Genomic DNA, 19,928 nt, shown 5'->3' with positions numbered 1-19,928 from the left:
CTCTTTATTAAAGTGCAAATTTATTGCTGCTAGTAACTTTTATTGTTGTAGTATTTTCTGAATGAATTATTCATTTAATCATTATAGTTTGTTAAAGTGCAAATTTATTGCTGCGAGTAACTTTTAGCGTTGTAGTATTTTCTGAATGAATTATTTATTTAATCATTATAGATAGTAATTCATTGGACAAAACTTGACTATCTAGGAAGGCTCTCACTGCCTGGGATAAATCCACTAGTGCTAGTTAGACCTAAACACAATAGTATTGGTTAGTAAGTGTGGCACTACTCTATGTTAGAGTTTGTGATCCGAATTTTGTTGATCCGGCCCTGAAAAGTTCCCGGTGCAACCTATATTTCTTTTTTTGGGGGTCTGTGGTGGAAGTGTAGGGGCTGAAAAGTTCGCGGTGTATTTAGTGGGTTGTTTTTTGGTTGTTGGACGTACGTTCATTGAGACTTACGTCTCCTCCTTGTACTCCTCTCCATTATAGTGACATTCCTCCTCCTCTGCCTGTGGTTTTGCCAGGGTTTCAACATAAATTTTTCATCTTGTTTTTCTTTTGCTTCTCTTATTGTATATTCCTGTCTGTTCTCGACGTTCCTCCTCCTCTGCCCGTGGTTTTCACAAAAATCTGTGTTCATAACACTCTTCACCACACTATTCTACAGAATATGAAAGCAAGACTATTTACAAAGAATTAAGCACACAAGCATTAAAGCAAGACTTGGTTGACTTGCCAAGTCTGCTGAATAGAGGACTTTTTTCCACCATATTTATAATTCTGATTGAGATGTGAAAGGCTTGGTCGATTTGGTGGTATTAGTATTGATATGACCAAAAGGGAGGCCTCATTGCTATTTAAAGTCTCAAAACCACATGTTCTAGAGCATACCTACTAAATTTTTGCAATAATGGAGAAAGCCTTCACATTTTATCTCTTAACACTCCTGTTGCTTATGGCTAGTTCAGCCATGACCCAAACCAACATTACCACTGATCAATTAGCTCTTCTATCCTTAGAATCAAAAATTATTTCCGACCCTTCTCACTTCTTGGATGAAAACTGGTCTCCCACTGTTTCTGTTTGTCATTGGGTTGGAGTCACTTGTGGCTCTCGTCACCAACGTGTGAATTCCTTGAATCTTTCTAACATGGCTCTTACAGGCAAGATTCCCCGTGAATTTGGAAACCTCTCATTTCTTGTTTCTCTTGACTTGGGAAGTAACAATTTCCAGGGAAATTTGCCTCAAGAAATGGCACGCTTGCATCGGCTTAAGTTTCTTAGGTTAAGTGTCAACAACTTCTGCGGAAAGGTTCCTTCATGGTTTGGGTTTTTACACCAACTTCAAGTTCTAAATCTTGGGAATAATAGTTTCACTGGTTCCATCCCTTCTTCATTTTCTAATATTTCCAAACTTGAGACTTTGAATCTGAAATTCAATTCCATAGAGGGACAAATACCAAAAGTGATTGGAACTCTTGTAAACCTTAGGGTATTAAACTTGGGGGGTAACAAGCTCATAGGCTTTATTCCTACGTCACTCTCGAATGCCTCGAGGTTGGAGACTTTGGAGATATCTTTTAATTCACTTCAAGGAAACATTCCAGAAGGGATCGGCAATCTTCACAACATGAACTGGTTGGCCATACATTTTAATCAACTTACGGGTTCTATACCATTCACAATTTTCAATATTTCTAGGATCGAAGTCCTTTCATTTACTGGCAACAGCTTATCAGGGAGTCTTCCCAATGGTATATGCAATGGTCTCCCAATGCTCAAAGGGCTTTATTTATCGAGAAACAAGCTTCATGGTCATATTTCTACAAGCTTATCAAATTGTTCACAACTTCAAGTATTGTTTTTATCGGAAAATTATTTCACAGATATGTTTTTATCTTATGAATGCTTGTATATAATTGCTTCATGTTGTTGAGGATTATATTTCATTATGTCGATCTACTGTTCCATTCATTCATTTTTTTTTTGTTTTATTAATCCACTGCAGCAAGTTGTTGCTCAGTTAGTTAGATGAGCTGGCTGATTCATAGTTAGTGTGTAGGGAGCTGGCACCCAAGAATGTTCTAGAACAAGTTTGTTATTCCTACAATTCCTCTTTGTAAAGTCTAGCAGCAGTTATAAAATTTTCTCTCGTTCTTCCTCTTCTTCTTCTAAGTCCATTAATGGAGTCCTAGATAATTGAGATAGTTTTTTACACTTCAGAATTTTATCTTATTACACAGTAATTGCAGTAATTGAGGTATCAAACTATGGTGGTATTAGGCATGGAGAGAAGCCAAATTAATGGCTCTGTTCAAATATATTTATCTTCTATACGTATTTTTTTTTTCTTTTTTCTTTTAATACTTTCGTATGACCAACAATATAAAAGTTAAAATCTTAGTGGATTCTACCATGGGAGATTGACAACTTAAACAAGATGCAATTCTTATATTTTAGCAAAAATAGATTGAACCAACAATTTAAACTCAGTAGTAAACCACTATTTGTGTTTCCAGGTGAAATACCCAAAGAGATAAGCAATCTCACTGAGTTGGAGCAACTTAGTCTTAGGAATAATAGATTTAGTGGTTCACTTGATATGGAGATCTTCAACATATCCGGGCTGAGACTGATTTCTCTTTCAAACAACAATCTATCAGGAGGCCTCCCACCAAACATGTGCTCTGTCATACCTAACATTGAAGAGCTTTATCTGAACAACTTAACCAATCTTGTTGGGATTATTCCTCATTCCATCTCCAATTGTTCAAAACTTACTATTCTAGAGCTTTCAGGCAATAAACTCACTGGCTTGATTCCCAATTCTCTTGAATATTTGACTCGTCTACAAATCCTAAACTTGGTGGGAAACAATTTAACCAGCGACTCATTGTTAAGCTTTCTGACTTCCTTAACCAATTGCAGAAATTTAACAGTTCTTTCTCTATCTTTCAACCCTCTAAACGACATGCTTCCTGCCTCCGTGGGGAACCTTTCCACATCTCTTTTAAAGTTTCACGCCAAAAGTTGTAAAATCAAAGGGCGAATTCCAAATGAAATTGGGAACTTAAGCATCTTATTGTTCCTTGATATTTCTGAAAACAATTTGGTTGGATCGATTCCCACAACAATTGGAAAATTGAGGAACCTTCAGCGCTTCAACTTGACTAAGAACAAACTTACAGGGTTTATTGGTGATCATATATGTAAATTGCAGCATTTGGGTGAAATTTACTTGGGTCAAAATCAACTTTCAGGATGTCTTCCTAATTGTTTAGGGAATATTACTTCCCTTAGGGAGATACATCTGGGTTCCAATAAAGTGAGTTCCAATATATCACCAAACTTAGGGAGCCTTCAAGATCTAGTGGTTCTTGACTTATGTCAAACAACATGGTGGGTTCTTTACCTCCAGAAATTGGAAATCTAAAGGTTGTAACAAAGATGGATCTATCGATGAATCAATTCTCAAATGGAATTCCTAGAGAAATTGGAGGATTGCAAAATTTGGTGTACCTTTCTTTGAGACACAACAAATTGCAAGGATCTATACCTGACTCAGTGAGTAACTTGGTAGGTTTGGAATTCCTAGACCTTTCTCATAATAACATATCAGGAACAATTCTCAAGTCTTTGGAGAAACTTCAAAACCTGAAGTATTTCAATGTTTCTATCAACAAATTGTATGGTGAAATACCCTCAGGGAGTCCTTTCAAGAACCTCTTGAGTCTGTTTTTCATCGACAATGAAGCATTGTGTGGTTCTTCAAGATTTAGTGTCCCATCACGCCCAACATCATCAAAGCACAAATCAAATAGGAAATTCCACTTTTAGTAAGTTCAGGGGGTAATAGGACCCCTTTAAGTTGAGGTGTGGCATAGCCTTTTGGATATAGTTCAGGGGGTAATTGGATATTTTCTCTTTTATGAATAAAATATTTTTTGATTGAATTGTTCATTTCATCATTATAGAAAGTAATTCATTGGACAAAACTTGACTATTTAGGAAGGCTCTTATTGCTCCACTGATCAAGTAGCTCTTCTTTCCTTAAGATCTCAAATTATTTCGGACCCCTTTCACTTCATGGATGAAAGTTGGTCTCTCGCTATTTCTATTTTTCATTGGGTAGGAGTCACTTGTGGTTCTCGTCACCAGCGAGTGAAGTCCTTGAATCTTTCTAACATCTCTTACAGGCAAGATTCCCCGGGAATTTGGAAACCTCTCATTTCTTGTTTCTCTTGACTTAGTACGTAACAATTTCCATGGTAATTTGCCTCAAGAAATGACACACTTGCATCGACTCAAGGTTCTTGATTTAAGTTTCAACAGCTTCAGCGGGGAGGTTCCTTCTTGGTTTGGGTTTTTACAGCAACTTCAAGTTCTAAATCTTAGGAATAATAGTTTCACTGGCTCTCTCCCATCTTCTTTTTTTAATATTACAAAGCTTGAATCTTTGGATTTAACATTCAATTCCTTAGATGGTCAATTCCAAAAAGAGATTAAAGGTGTTGAAAACATGAGATATTTAAGCTTGTACGGAAACAATCTCATAGGCTCCATTCCTCCGTCACTCATGAATGCCTCAAGATTAGAGACTTTGGATTTATCTTTCAATTTACATCAAGGAAATATTCCAGAAGGAATTGGCAATCTACACAATGTAAACTGGTTGGGCATACAATATAATCAACTTGCCGGTTCTATACCATTCACAATTTTCAATATTTCTAGGATTGAAATCATTGAATTTACTGGCAATAGCTTATCAGGAAGTCTTCCCCATGGTTTATGCAATGGTCTCCCAATACTCAAAGAGCTTTATCTTTCCGATAACAAGCTTCATGGTCATATGCCTACAAGTTTGTCGAATTGTTCATAACTTAAACTATTCTCCTTATCATATAATGAGTTTGATGGACATTTACATAGTGAAATTGGAAGATTGACTAACTTGCAGTTATTGCATCGCGGATATAACCATTTCACAGGTATGTTCCTGTTGTATTAATTATTTTATGACTGTTAGTAGTATTGAATCCAGTTGCAGGGATAATTCCATTAGAACTGGGAAATATTGTTAATTTGATGGAGTTAAATATGGGGAAAACAATCTCAAGGGAAGCTTACCACCAGACAATGGCAGCTTAACCAATATGCAATTTTTATTTCTTCACGAAAATAGGTTTAATTGTAGAGAAAAACACAACTGTTACTAGCTAAGCTCAGTAGTCTTTCTTCATATGTTGACAGGTGAAATACCCAAAGAGATAAGGAATCTCGTTGAGTTGGAGATACTTAGTCTTGCATTTAATAGTTTTAGTGGTTCACTTGAAATGGAGACCTTCAACATATCAGGGCTGAGAGTAGTTTCTCTTTTCAACAATAATCTATCAGGAACCCTCCCATCGAACATAGGTTCTATCTTACCCAACATTGAAGAGCTTTATCTGGACAGCTTAACCAATCTTGTTGGGACTATTCCTCATTCTATCTCCAACTGTTCAAAACTTACAATTCTTGAGCTTTCAGGCAACAAACTTGCAGGCTTGATCCCCAATTCTCTTGGATATTTGACTATCTACAAATCCTAAACTTGGGGAGAAATAATTTAATCAGCGACTCATCGTTAAGCTTTTTGACTTCCTTAACCAATAACAGAAATTTAACAGTTCTTATTCTATCTTTCAACCCTCTAAATGGCATGCTTCCAGCCTCCACGGGGAACCTTTCCACCTCTCTTAGAAAATTTTATGCCAAAAATTGCAAAATCATAGGGCGAATTACAAATGGAAGTTGGGAACTTAAGCAGCTTATTAGACCTTGATTTTTCTGGAAATAACATGGTCGGATCGATTCCGACATCAATTGGCAACTTGAGCAACTTTCAGCGGTTCAACTTGTGTACCAACCAATTTAAAGGATTTATTGGAGATCATATATGTAAATTGCAGCATTTGGGTGATATTTACTTGGGTCAAAATCAATTTTCAGGGTCTCTTCCTTATTGTTTAGGGAAAATTACTTCCCTTAGGGAGATACATCTGGGTTCCAACAGATTAAGTTCTAATATACCACCAAGCTTAGGGAACTTTCAAGATCTGGTGGTTCTGGACTTATCATCAAACAACATGGTAGGTTCTTTACCTCAAGAAATTGAAAATCTAAAGGCTGTAACAAAGATGGATTTGTCGATGAATCAATTCTCAAATGAAATTCCGAGAGAAATTGGAGGCTTGCAAACTTTGGCGTACCTTTCTTTGAGACACAACAAGTTGCAAGGAGCTATACCTGACTCAATGAGCAACATGGTAGGTTTGGAATTCCTAGACCTTTCTCACAATAATATATCGGGAATCATTCCCATGTCTTTTGAGAAACTTCAATACCTCAAGTATTTCAATGTTTCAAACAACCAATTGTACGGTGAAATACCCTCGAGGGGTCCTTTCAAGAACCTCTTGAGTCAGTTTTTCATCTTCAATGAAGCATTGTGTGGTTCTTCAAGATTTAGTGACCTGCCATGCCCCACTTCATCAAAGCACAGATCAAATAGGAAAATATTGCTAGTACTTTTTCTTTTGCTCGCAATTGCAGTTGTATTTGTTCCTTTGACCTTTGTGTTCCTATGGATAAGGTATATAAGAGGTAAAAGTTCTCCTCAGCAAGCTGATTCATTGTCTACCGTAGCAAAAGAAAGGATTTCATACTATGAACTTCTCCGAGCAACTAATGTGCTTAGTGAGAGTAATCTGATTGGTTCCAGAAGTTTTGGCTCAGTTTACAAAGGCGTTCTCAGAAGTGGAACTTTCATTGCAGTTAAAGTCTTCAACCTGCAACTAGATGTGGCATTCAAGAGTTTTGATACGGGATGTGAAGTTGTGCGTAGCCTTCACCATAGGAATCTCGTAAAAGTCATTACTAGTTGTTCCAATCTTGATTTCAAGGCTTTAGTTCTCGAGTATATGCCTAATGGGAGCCTTGAGAAATATTTGTATTCACACAATTACTTCCTCGACATCAAGCAGAGACTAAACATAATGATAGATGTGGCATGTGCTTTGGAATATCTTCACCATGGGTGATCGTCGCCTGTGATCCACTGTGATCTGAAGCCTAGTAACGTCTTGCTAGATGAGGATATGGTTTCCCACCTCAGCAACAATGGCATTTCAAAACTGCTTTGTGAAGATCAAGGTGATTTGTACACTAAAGTCTTAGCAACACTGGGTTATATTGCACAGGGTACGTCTCTTATTTTTGCTGATTTTCCTTTTTTTTTTCCAGCTAGAAAGTGTATTGCATCTTTTAATTAATAGTTTGACTATAGAGTATGGAATGAATGGACTAGTGTCAACAAAGTGTGATGTATACAGTTACGGGATCATGTTGCTGGAAACGTTAACTAGGAGAAAGCCTAATGAGTTTGAGGGAGATCTTAGCTTGAAACAGTGGGTGAGTTATTCGCTCCCAAAGGCAGTAATGGATGTTGTAGATGCCAACTTCGTAAAAGCAATAGGTAAAGGCTTACAGAAGGAGCTAGATGTTGTGGCATCAATCCTCAAAGTAGCATTAGATTGTTGTGCTGAATCTCCAGCAAGAAGGACTAACATGAAAGATGTTGTAGCGATGCCGCAGAAGATCAAGATTCAACTTCTTGCACGTTGAACATTTTTATAATGGTTCTCCTTTAACGTTTAGCACTTGATTTGTGCATAATTCTGTTTTCAGAAATTCTAGCTGGTTGCAATAAATCTGGCTGTTTCCTTTTGATTTGTATATTGCATAAGGATGGAACTTGAAAGTTTTGAAACAGCACTGAGATTGCTAGTTAGCTCAGTGCTTCTGCTCTTTGTTTAATCCTGCAAAAGCCACCCCCTTGGTGGTAGTCTTTCTACCTCACAAGGTAGTGGTAAGGTTTGCATACACGCTACCTCCCCAGACATCACTTGTGAGATTTTACTGGGTATGTTATTGTAAAGTTAGTTTAACTAATCCTTGTTTGTACCTAAGACCTCTTATTACCTGTTTCAAATTCCTACCTATGTTACTCGAGCTTTTCAAAAATGTTGCCCCACACTTGCAAAAATATATTTCTTTTGAAGTATTCAACATACATTGGACAACAATTTTGAGCAAGGAATTGTCATCGGGTGTTGTTGCAAGGTTGGTCTAACTGACATTCTAGATATGTATTATGAAGATGTCTGTACACTTCGCTACAAGGAATTGTCATTGGGTGTTGTTGCAAAATCTTTCAAGGTATGGCATAGAAGCTCTTTACATCCCGTCTTTATTTGTTACTATCCATGAACTGAAAATTTCTTCTGTAATGAGTCTTCTTTTTTAATTTTAATTGGTAAACAAATACAGTTTTAATAAGGCATAATACATAAATAAGACCTTCAACTTGACATCAATTTCTAACTATGGCCTTTAACGTTGATTGTACACACAATTAAGCCCTTTAACTATACAAAAGCTAAACAAAAAAAAAAACCCTCCAATCCTACCTGGCAAAATGTGTGATTACACTCAAAATGTCACACGTGGGATAAAAATTAGAGCCGCCAATAGTTAAAAAAATGACTATTATACCCTTAGTGAATCCTTTTTATATATATATAAATCAAATTTTCACTTTATTCTCTTTTTATTTTTTCCAACAACTCTAAAAAAAAATTAAAAAAAGTAACCCAAATTAAGAAAAGTATGATCAATTATCTAATGCTCTTCTCAGTTTCTCCTTTAGACGATGGTGTATGCTTCATTTGAATATCCGAACAGCTAAAAGTTGTAAAGGAATTGTGCAGACTTCATGTTAAATGGCTTCTATTTTGTGAAGCTCCAATGGATAATTTCAATAAGTTTTCCTTAATTAAAAGGAAATAAGAGATGGAAATTTTATACGGTTTTCATCGGATTTCACATTTTCTTCTAAATGAACCTTTCAATTTTCATCGGACTTGAATGTTATTTTAATAATGGCAGTTGTTTTTTATTATTTTCAAAGAAAAAAAAATCTAAAAAGTACATGTATTTGTGATGATGGTATATTAAGTTTTTTTTTTTTTTTAATATCTAAAATATACATGTATCTTTTCAATTAGGTGACAACATTTGGTTGGAGTACTAGTCCACGTAGGAGCGAGAGCATTTGGTTGGAGTACTAGTCCACGTAGGAGCGAGATTTTTTGTATAGGTAAAGGATCTACTTGTACACTGACAAAGTTAAAAGGTCATAATTATAATTTGATGTCAAGTTGTCCTGTTTATGATTATGCCTTCAAGACATGAAGCTCGGAATGGCTAGTGTAGTTAGGTGACACTTTAAATATTAGACATGTTCCCTCTGTGGGATTGTGTTTGCTTCTCAACACTTGCCTTCCTTCACATTCATGCATTCTCTATATTTTTGGGAGAATACAAGTTTTCTTTATCTAAATGATTACTTTAAGTACAAAAGATGTCTTCCGGAACCAAATGGATAATAATATTTTCTCCTTTTGGATTGTAGGGAAGCATTTCTATGTCAAAGGCAAATCTCCATTGTCGTTGCAAGTGGAGTTTTTCTTGTTGCCATAAGAATTCTTGGTCAACGTTATCTTCCTCATTTCCCCACTAAAAAGCATCCAGTCAACTCATCTGACATGATCTCTATTCAGCATCAGTCAATGGAATCTTGCAAGGTATGAATTTTATTAGTTCATCTAGTTCGGGGACTTGAACCTGAAACTTCAAATTATATTTTTGGCCACTTCATTGACTCTATAAGCCACTTTACTCATCTTACATGTCTTTTTACAGCAAAAAGATGAAATTTTTCCACAATCCATTGCTAATGGTCTTTGTTTATTGAGAAAAAAAGAAGAAGGTAGCATCCCTACTCTGTTGCTGCAGTCTTTTTTTAATTGAATACTCTTTCAGTCATTTCATCAAACATCTTCCATGCAAATAGCGAGTTGCTTTAATCTTCACATAGCATATGCCTTTTTTGTTTGTGGATTTGTGGTAGTGAACTGATTCCCTGTAAAGGGTATTGAGTCAAGTATTCTATGAAGCATTAATGGAAGTTTCAGCTTTATTAAAGTAGAATTTTCAAGAAATTGACAAAGAAAATAGTGTATCTTTTTTAACTTTTTATGAAAAGATAAATTATGTTATGTTGTAAGGGCCCTAAAGTGGAAACAACATGAAAAAATGAAGAAAAGATCGGATTTTTTTTTTATTTTAACAAATCCGCGGGGGATGTTATCATCTTCTATCAGCAACAGATTTTAGATTGCTGTACTGGCTGCTTCATATGAGGGGAGATAAGCAGTTACCATGTAGTGGATGACACATGCTTTGCATTATTGACCACTTTTATTTTTTTTAAGCTCTTTTAGTTGATTATCATTTTACCCTAGGCGTTCTGCGTCTTTTTATCAGTAGGTAATATTGTTCAATCATCACATTGCCAAGTCCTCGTTGTTTCTGTAGTTGGAAGATTACATACTGTGTCTCCATCGTTAGGAGAATCAATGAATTTTATTGTTGGCCTGGAGATATATGGGAGCTCCCGATGTTTCTGAAGCATGCGATGGATTCCAAAGATTCAGATCTTAATTCCAGCTCCACGCCATCAGAAGGAACTGAAGATGAGCTGAAAGCAGCTGCACAAGATATTGCCAGTTATCAAGTTTCTTTTTTAGGATGCAGTTTCTGGGTTTATTTTTCTCTTTTTTTTTGTCGTTACAAACATAAAAACACAACTCTTAAATATAATAGTCATGGTCAGAATCAAGGATTACGAAAGGCTTTGGTCTTTCGTGAACATTTAACCAAATATATTCCATTGGGAATAACTAAGAATTGCAAGAGCTATAACCACTGTATTTTATGGTCAAGCACAATTAATCAAGCTAGTTATCAAGCTCGGTTCACAACTGTAGGGTCACTTGATAAATGTTTAAAAATTTCCTGAAATGAGCTTATTGGAGTCAGATTTGCATTTAGAGTTCACGAGATTTCTGCATTATAAAATTTAAGCGTTGAATATTCTATAGTCATTGCTACTTTTTTTTCTCCTAAGCACCTAATGCCTTTATCTACCCTTTTATACTTATTCTTCCCAGCTGGATTTCAACTCTACTATAGTTGCTAGTTGAGCATGACTATAGATTTGTCGTTAACGTTTACTAGTAAATATTTATGTGTTTATCATAGTTGATGTGTTTATATTGCCTGTCAGGTTGTTTTATCTTGGGATGGTAAAATTGTTGAAATCCAGCCTACAAATCGCATTGCTGAAAATCAATGGGAAGCAAACCCTTTAGTGAAAGAGCTCTATGGAAAGAAAAAAATTTGTTCCTGGTAAAAACAAACATTCACACTGTCTGTTTCATTAATTGATTTTCTAATCCTACGAAGATATCAGTTACTTAGTTTGGATGATTTTTTAATGCAGGCTTGATAGAACGAGGTCGCAAGATGATAACCCGCCCCAATGATGTTGTTATACTGGAATTATTGATGTCATCAAATCCCCAAAGTTCATTTGCTTTGGTAAGACCAGTTACTGAAATTAGTATATGAACATTTTTGTGTCGCCACATTCAATATTTGTACAATGGTAATGCAAAAGTGGCATTGTTGAAATGGTAAGTGTATACCCTTCGTCATACTTTGAGTACACATATGTCCCTATCATTAGTGTGAGGGGCATATACGCACCATTTTATTAACGGTAGGGGCATATGTGTACCCAAAGTATGACGGATAATATATGCGTACCATTTATCATGGTTCGAGGGAATATTTGTCCCTTTTCCGTTGTTGAAATGTGATAACTCTAAGGATTATAAGCAGAATATCTGATGCTTATCGACACTAGCCATATGTGGATTAGATAATCAATTAGTGACAACATCAACAGTTAGAGTTTGTCTTAACAGCGATAAAGAGTACATACATGTCTTAACAAAACAATATAGCCAACAGAAAGTAGAGCTTCTGACTCAATCAAACATCATGGTCCACTCATGTGCGGAATGCATGAGTGTGGAAAGCACATGTACTCAGTAGGCATCACAGGCCAACAATGCTGAATTGACAACAACTATATCACATTAAGCATGGCGTTTTACCCCAACGAGATCTCCTTAGCACGTACACAATTTAAGTGAAGTAATACAAAGAAGTCAAATAATCATTGGGATCTATCCTTTCCGCTCACCTCTTTAATATATGGACGGAAGAATCCGAGGGTAGCCTGATGATCAGCAAGTAAATCTATGATTGCTTATACGAACATGGAAATTAAAGCTAGAGTATATCGAAGATCTCCCATCAAGTAGTTGTTACTAGCCCTTTTCTCCCTTCTTTGTTTCCTTGCATTGTCACCTGTTGGAGACGTAAATAAAGTGTATTGTATACAACACACAAAGCTTATAGCTGAGTTGGTTGCAAAGTTTCAACATGGTATGTTCTAAGCAAATTGAGTCCTAGAGCTAGAAATTTCTGTAAGAGTGTTCTCGGCGTAATTTACAGGGAAGGATATTCAATTGGCTTGTGTTGCACTCTTTTTTTCTGCTCCTTTGTTCATGTGTGTGTTTTCGAGATTGCAGACATTCTTCATTCCCCATTGTGATCTTACTATGCTTATCATTATAGGCTGTGGAACTACTAGTTATTACTGTGTTAGTTATTACTACAGAGGATAATTACACTCATTTCTGTCCACCTCATAATATTTATAGGGAAGAATCTGAGGGTAGCCTGATGATCATCAAATATATTTTCTTTTATGTTGTCTCAAAGTAGACTAAACACCTATTTACTCGAGCACGAGACACTATATGGATAGTGAAACAAAATAATCTTCCTGAATCACTTGTGCACAACAGACGTTGAACCCATGAGACATAGCAGAGACACTAACAATTTGCACCAAATTCATTTGGTTGATAAATCATGTGGTAAGCTGCATATTGATTTCAAACAGATGATGATCAGTAGCCAAATTTCAAACCTTTCCACCATATACGTGAATTAATATGGATATTGTGTTAAAAAAAAACTCATATTAATCACTGTTTTTTAAGTGCGTTGGAAAGTCTAAAGTGGACAAGTAAAAATTAATGGAGGGATTAATATCTATTTCGCGGGGCAAGACTTTAAGAGAACTTTGTCTTGGGGCATAACTTGTGCCATGAGCTTATGCCTAGCAAAATTTTTTTGCCTTGCTTTTTTTTTTTTTAGCACTTGATTTTTGCATGATTGGGTTGAACTAAAATCAGTCAATATGAAAATCTATTGTGCTCAATTCTTCAAATTTTCGGCAAATTGAATGGACCATCAACATTGGAAAAATCAACCAATAGGAAAATGTTTAGCCATAAAGTATCTACTTCCAAGAAATTGTACACCATATCATGTGCACTAACTGTACATTTCATTGTAAAATTGTTGGACGACTCTTTTCCAAGTCAAGCACTAACTATGGAGTATTTCTTTCAAGGTCTTCCACTAAATTTTTTTTTTTTTTGCAAGTCAAATACCAACTATATGTCATTCTTACATTTAATGACATAAGCGGATTCCAGATTAAAATTTTATGAATTTAATTTTTAAAGATTTTTGTATTGAATCTATTGTATTAGTAAAACTATGAGTCAGAACTTACTTTTGGTGCCAATTTAATAAATTTTTACACATAAATTTGTCTCTACATTAAAAATACCGAATTCAGATAAACTTAATATATCTAAGATGCATCCACCACTAACCATAGAAATCATTTTTGCTTATCTTGGTGGAGAATTTTAATAAAAAAATGCGCACAATAGACTTTTGCAAAAGTTGTGATTATTACTTAACTCGCTCCATCCCATGCCCCACATAACAGGAAAATTCAACTATGACATGAGCCATCTTCTAGCTTAGAATTAGTAATGACAGAGGCATAGATGAGCCATACGGCAGCGACATAAATGAGACAAACTGTTACCAGACGACACGGATGAGCCATTTCTAAGTCTACCTTGATAGATGATATACGTGTAGCTCAGATTATAGTGCGTTTGTTACGAGAAATTATATTTAAAGAAAATACTTTCCTTAATGAATTGCTTTCTTTTGTTATCCTAAATTATTATAAATGTATAGTTTGTACGAGCTGATTATTTAAAATGTTATGCAAAATTGTTAAAATAAAAAACACATTTTATTTAAAAAAGCTTGGCATAATACATAAATATGACCCTAAACTTGACACCAAATTATAACATTGACCTTAAACTTGGATAATGCACAAGTAGGCCATTGACCTTAAACTTTGATAATACACAAGTAGGCCCTTTAACTATACAAAATCTGAACAAAAAGACACTCCGATTTTGCAACTACACGCATGTACCTCACTTGTTCTGACATGGATTACTACTTCACGCATATGGTGCCACCTAATAAAAAAACACATTATAAGTATGACCTTGAACTTTGTCGGTGCACAAATAAACCCTTTAACTATATAAAAGCTGAACGAAAAAACCCTTCAATTCCAACCCATACACGCGCCATTTTGCATGTACAACACGCGTTTTGCCACATAAGATCGAGGTGTGTATTTGTTCAGATTTTGAATAGTTAAAGATCCTATTTATGCACTGTCAAAGTTTAAGGTTAATGTTATAATTTGGTTTCAAGTCTAGGGTCATATTTATGTATTATGCCAAAAAGTTTTGAATGAAAAGTATCTTAAAAAGGAGATAACATTGCTATTTAAAGTCTCTAAACAGCAACGGTATTGGCCATAATTTATGCAACTATGGAGAAAGCATTCACCTCTTTTCTCTTAACATCTTTGTTGCTTCACTATGTTATGGCCAGTTCAGCGATGACCAAAACCAACATAACTACTGATCAATTGGCTCTTTTTTCTCTGAAATCCCAAATCGCTTTAGACCCCTTTCATTTCTTGGATGAAAGTTGGTCTTTCGCTATGTCCATTTGCCATTGGGTTGGAGTCACTTGTGGCTCTCGCCACCAACGTGTGAATTCCTTGAATCTTTCTAACATGGCTCTTACAGGCAAGATTCCCCGTGATCTTGGAAACCTCACATTTCTTGTTTCTCTCGACTTGGGAAGCAACAATTTCCATGGAAATTTGCCTCAAGAATTGGCACACTTGCGTCGGCTTAAGTTTCTTGATTTAAGTTTTAACAGCTTCAGAGGGGAGGTTCCTTCTTGGTTTGGGTTTTTACACCAACTTCAAGTTCTAAATCTTGGGAATAATAGTTTCGCTGGTTCCATCCCTTCTTCATTTTCTAATATTTCCAAACTTGAGACTTTGAATCTGAAATTCAATTCCATAGAGGGACAAATACCAAAAGTGATTGGAAGTCTTGTAAACCTTAGAGTATTAAACTTGGGGGGTAACAAGCTCATAGGCTTTATTCCTACGTCACTCTCGAATACCTCGAGGTTGGAGACTTTGGAGATATCTGATAATTCACTTCAAGGAAACATTCCAGAAGGGATCGGCAATCTTCACAACATGAAAGTTCTATCCATAGAAGATAATCAACTTACGGGTTCTATACCATTCAAAATTTTCAATATCTCAAGAATCGAAATCATTGCATTTACTGGAAATAGCCTGTCAGGAATTCTTCCCAATGGTTTATGCAATGGTCTCCCGATACTCAAAGAGCTTTACCTATCCACAAACAAGCTTCACGGTCATATGCCTACAAGCTTATCAAATTGTTCACAACTTCAAATTTTGTCTTTATCAAAAAATGAATTTGATGGAACAATAAATAGTGAAATTGGAAGATTGAGTAACTTGCAGAAATTGTATCTCGGACAAAACCATTTCGCAGGTATGTTTCATGTTATGAATACTAGCACTATTGTATCTTATTACTTCAGAATTTCATTTTATTACACATTCATTTCAGGGATAATTCCTCAAGAAATTGGAAATCTTGTTAATTTGGCAGAGTTAGCCATGGAAAAAAACCAGATTACCGGCTCTGTCGCCATCTCCATGTTCAATATCTCATCGCTGCAAATTTTGTCAGCATGGCAGAACAATCTTAGAGGATTCTTACCACGGGAGACTGGGAACTTCACCAAGATGCAACATCTAAAGATTAGTGGAAATAAGCTTATAGGTACATATATATTCTAATGGTGTCTCATGTTTATTTCATCTTTTAGTGTTTAAAATTAATCAATTTTAAGAAATAACTAGTAGATTTGAACTTCTGTTAGTAGTTAGCTAAATTCTAATTAAGTACCTGTTTGTATATTTGAGTCCATATAAAAATACAAACCTACACAATCAGAAATTCATAAAAAATTAAATTAAGAACTTTAATAGAGAAAAAATATATAATATGCACATCCTTCTTAAGACTTTGATCATTAACAATAGGAAAAAGAGAAGTATATAGCTATTACAAAATTTTCTGAGTTCTTGACGACACCTTCTGCCATAACCAATTAAAAGTAAAGAGTCTTCTTATCAAGTCAAACTAAAGTATGAATCACATAGATAAGCATTGAGATAAATAGTTCATTTTTTCTTCATGTATTTCCAGGTGAAATACCCAAAGAGATAAGCAATCTCGTTGAGTTGGAGGAATTACTTCTTGGGGATAATGGGTTTAGTGGTTCACTTGATATGGAGATCTTCAATATATCAGGGCTGAGAATAATTGATCTTTCAGTCAATAATCTCTTAGGAAGCCTCCCACCAAACATAGGTTTTATATTACCCAACATTGAAGAGCTTTATCTGAGTGGCTTAACCAATCTTGTTGGGACTATTCCTCATTCCATCTCCAATTGTTCCAAACTTACTATTCTAGAGCTTTCTAACAACCAACTCACTGGCTTGATTCCCAATTCTCTTGGAGATTTGACTCATCTACAAAATCTAAATTTAGGGGAAAACAATTTAACCAGCGACTCATCATTAAGCTTCTTGACTTCCCTGACCAATTGCCGAAATTTAACAATTCTATCTCTATATTTGAATCCTCTAAACGGCATGCTTCATGGCTCCGTGGGGAACCTTTCCACATCTCTTAGAATGTTTGTCGCCCACAGTTGTAAAATCAAAGGGCAAATTCCAAATGAAGTTGGGAACTTAAGAAGCTTACTAGACCTTATACTTTTTGGAAATGACTTGGTTGGATCAATTCCCACATCAATTGGAAACTTGAGAAAGCTTCAGAGCTTCGACTTGACTAACAACAAATTAACAGGATTGATTGGAGATCATATATGTAAATTGCAGCATCTGGGTGATATTTACTTGGGTCAAAATCAACTTTCAGGATCTCTTCCAAATTGTTTAGGGAATATTACTTCCCTTAGGGAGATACATCTGGGTTCCAATAAATTGAGTTCCAATATACCACCAAGCTTAGGGAACCTTCAAGATCTAGTGGTTCTTGACTTATCGTCAAACAACATGGTAGGTTCTTTACCTCCAGAAATTGGAAATCTAAAGGTTGCGACACTGATAGATCTATCAGTGAATCAATTCTCAAATGAAATTCCTAGAGAAATTGGAGGCTTGCAAACTTTGGCATACCTTTCTTTGAGACACAACAAGTTGCAAGGAGCTATAGCTGACTCAATGAGCAACATGATAGGTTTGGAATTCCTAGACCTTTCTCATAACAATTTATCTGGAATCATTCCTAAGTCTTTCGAGAAACTTCAAAACCTGAAGTATTTCAATATTTCTTTCAACAAATTGTATGGTGAAATACCCTCAGGAGGTCCTTTCAAGAACCTGTTGAGTCAGTTTTTCATCTACAATGAAGCATTGTGTGGTTCTTCAAGATTTAGTGTCCTGCCATGCCCCACTTCATCAAAGCACAGATCAAATAGGAAAAAATTGCTAGTTCTTTTTCTTTTGCTGGGAATTGCACTAGTAGTTGTTCCTAGCACCATTATTTTTTTCTGGATAGGGTATAGAAGAGGTAAAAGAGCTCCTCAACAACCTGATTCATTGTCTGCAATAACAAGAGAAAGAATTTCATACTATGAATTGATCCAAGCAACTGAAGCGCTTAGCGAGAGTAATCTGATTGGTTCTGGAAGTTTCGGCTCTGTTTACAAAGGTGTTCTCACAAGTGGAACTGTCATTGCAGTTAAAGTGTTCAATCTGCAACTAGCTGCGGCATTCAAGAGCTTTGATACGGAATGTGAAGTTCTGCGCAGCCTTCGCCATAGGAATCTCGTAAAAGTCATTACTAGCTGTTCCAACCTTGATTTTAAGGCTTTAGTTCTCGAGTATATGCTTAATGGAAGTCTTGAGAAGTATTTGTATTCTCACAACTACTTCCTAGACATCAGGCAGAGGTTAAGCATAATGATAGATGTGGCATGTGCTTTGGAATATCTGCACCATGGGTGCTCGTCGCCTGTGATCCACTGTGATCTGAAGCCTAGTAATGTCTTGCTGGACGAGGATATGGTTGCCCACCTAAGCGACTTTGGCATTTCAAAACTACTTGGTGAAGATGAGAGTGATTTATACACTAAAACCGTAGCAACATTGGGTTATATTGCGCCAGGTACGTCTCTTGATTTTGCTTTGAACATTTCTTTTCCCTTTCTTTTTTTCCACATAAGTTATCATGTTACATCTTTAAATGATTGTTTGATTGTAGAGTATGGACAAGATGGATTGGTGTCTACTAAATGTGACGTGTATAGTTATGGAATCATGTTGCTGGAAACATTTACCAGGAGAAAGCCTACTGAGTTTGAGGGAGATCTTAGCTTGAAGCACTGGGTGAGTTATTCACTTCCCGATGCAGTAATAGATGTTGCAGATGCCAACTTGGTTCCACCTACAGATAATCACTTATTGAAAAAGTTGGACTGTGTGGTATCAATCATGAATGTCGCACTGGATTGCTGTGCTGAATCTCCAGCAAGACGGACAAATATGAAAGATGTTGTTGGGATGCTACAAAAGATCAGAATCCAACTTATCGCATGTTGAACATGCTCTTGGCAATTCTTATTCTAAATAACTTGTTTTGTTGCAAATGTTTACTAAATAATTGTATTGATGAGAAAAAACATTGCAGTTTACAATTGTTGTCTCTCTTGTGCAATTTTATTTATGTATTGTGCTGTCACCAGAAACCCGGCCATACCATGCCTGTATATTTAATATACAGTTAGTTAAATTAGGTCCAGGGGTCTGCCTCCTGTTAATCTTCCACCTTCTGTCCGAGTAATGTCTCACAGTTTGCTTTTGAAAGCTATCATGTTGGAACATATCCGAGCGCTCTTGGTACAGGTTATGGTGTGAGCGACAATACACGCAGTCCCAATAGTGCTAAGAAATTTACCAATTATGCTGTGAAAGATGGACCATTCAGTACTAGTGCTAGGAGGAACATTATAAGTAATAAGAGTCCACGCGAAATTATTTTAGTGCCATAAAAAAAAAAAAAAAACTTTACAAACTCAGTTCAAGATTCATACATAATTGATCATCAAGATTTTTCTCCTTTCTCCTTTCCAACTGCATCGTTTTGTTCTTAAAGCGTCAAACTACATTAGCAAGAAATTAATACTTTAGCACAATTTAGCATATTGAGATTCGCGTATACTATAACTATATAAGTAATTAGTATCTAAAAATGCATCCTTTGCTCATTTTATGGGAACATCACCAACTAGTTCTTTAAATTCTGGAGATAAAAATCCTCGAAACAATGGAACTGGTGCATCAGCACTAAAGTATAATGTTATGATGCATAGTATGTTTTTTTATCAGTGCCTAAGTAATGATGTTATGATGCCATAGTATGTTGTTAGTACTATAGGACAAATTGTGCACTCAGAAACTACTGCATCAACACCAAAGTATAATGAGCTTCATTCTCTATCTTCTCATCAAAAA

The 19,928-nt window shown here is 35.8% G+C and overlaps 1 protein-coding gene and 1 long non-coding RNA gene across 4 annotated transcripts; both read left to right on the top strand.

Moving 5' to 3' along the window:
* The first annotated feature begins 831 nt into the window (after positions 1–831).
* LOC107868377 (probable LRR receptor-like serine/threonine-protein kinase At3g47570) lies at positions 832–19,506 on the top strand. Of its 3 annotated transcripts, XM_047410584.1 has the most exons (5): positions 832–1,313; positions 15,222–15,867; positions 15,946–16,161; positions 16,591–18,582; positions 18,679–19,496. In XM_047410584.1, the coding sequence occupies exons 1-5, from the start codon at positions 912–914 to the stop codon at positions 19,014–19,016; spliced, it is 3,594 nt and encodes a 1,197-aa protein (XP_047266540.1). In that variant the 5' UTR covers positions 832–911; the 3' UTR covers positions 19,017–19,496. The 3 variants fall into 3 exon arrangements, with proteins under 3 accessions (XP_047266540.1, XP_047266541.1, XP_047266539.1); XM_047410585.1 differs by lacking the exon at positions 832–1,313 and having other exon boundaries at positions 14,568–15,867; positions 15,988–16,161; positions 18,679–19,506; XM_047410583.1 differs by lacking the exon at positions 832–1,313 and having other exon boundaries at positions 14,573–15,867; positions 18,679–19,499.
* LOC124897599 lies at positions 9,390–11,921 on the top strand. Its single transcript, XR_007054361.1, has 4 exons — positions 9,390–9,690; positions 9,809–9,875; positions 11,235–11,356; positions 11,451–11,921. It is a non-coding gene; the product is annotated as an uncharacterized LOC124897599 (long non-coding RNA).
* Positions 19,507–19,928: the final 422 nt, after the last annotated feature.

The sequence above is a fragment of the Capsicum annuum genome, chromosome 4 (assembly GCF_002878395.1).
Source record: "Capsicum annuum cultivar UCD-10X-F1 chromosome 4, UCD10Xv1.1, whole genome shotgun sequence".
Classification (NCBI taxonomy): domain Eukaryota; kingdom Viridiplantae; phylum Streptophyta; class Magnoliopsida; order Solanales; family Solanaceae; genus Capsicum; species Capsicum annuum.
Note: the sequence above shows the minus strand (reverse complement) of the source record. Positions and strands in the feature narration are given on the sequence as shown.

Coding starts and splice junctions, on each gene's coding strand:
- LOC107868377 (XM_047410583.1), top strand. CDS start 14,811: ATGGAGAAAGCATTCACCTCTTTTCTCTTAACATCTTTGTTGCTTCAC. Junction 15,868..15,945: donor CGGACAAAACCATTTCGCAG/GTATGTTTCATG, acceptor CATTCATTTCAG/GGATAATTCCTCAAGAAATT. Junction 16,162..16,590: donor TAGTGGAAATAAGCTTATAG/GTACATATATAT, acceptor ATGTATTTCCAG/GTGAAATACCCAAAGAGATA.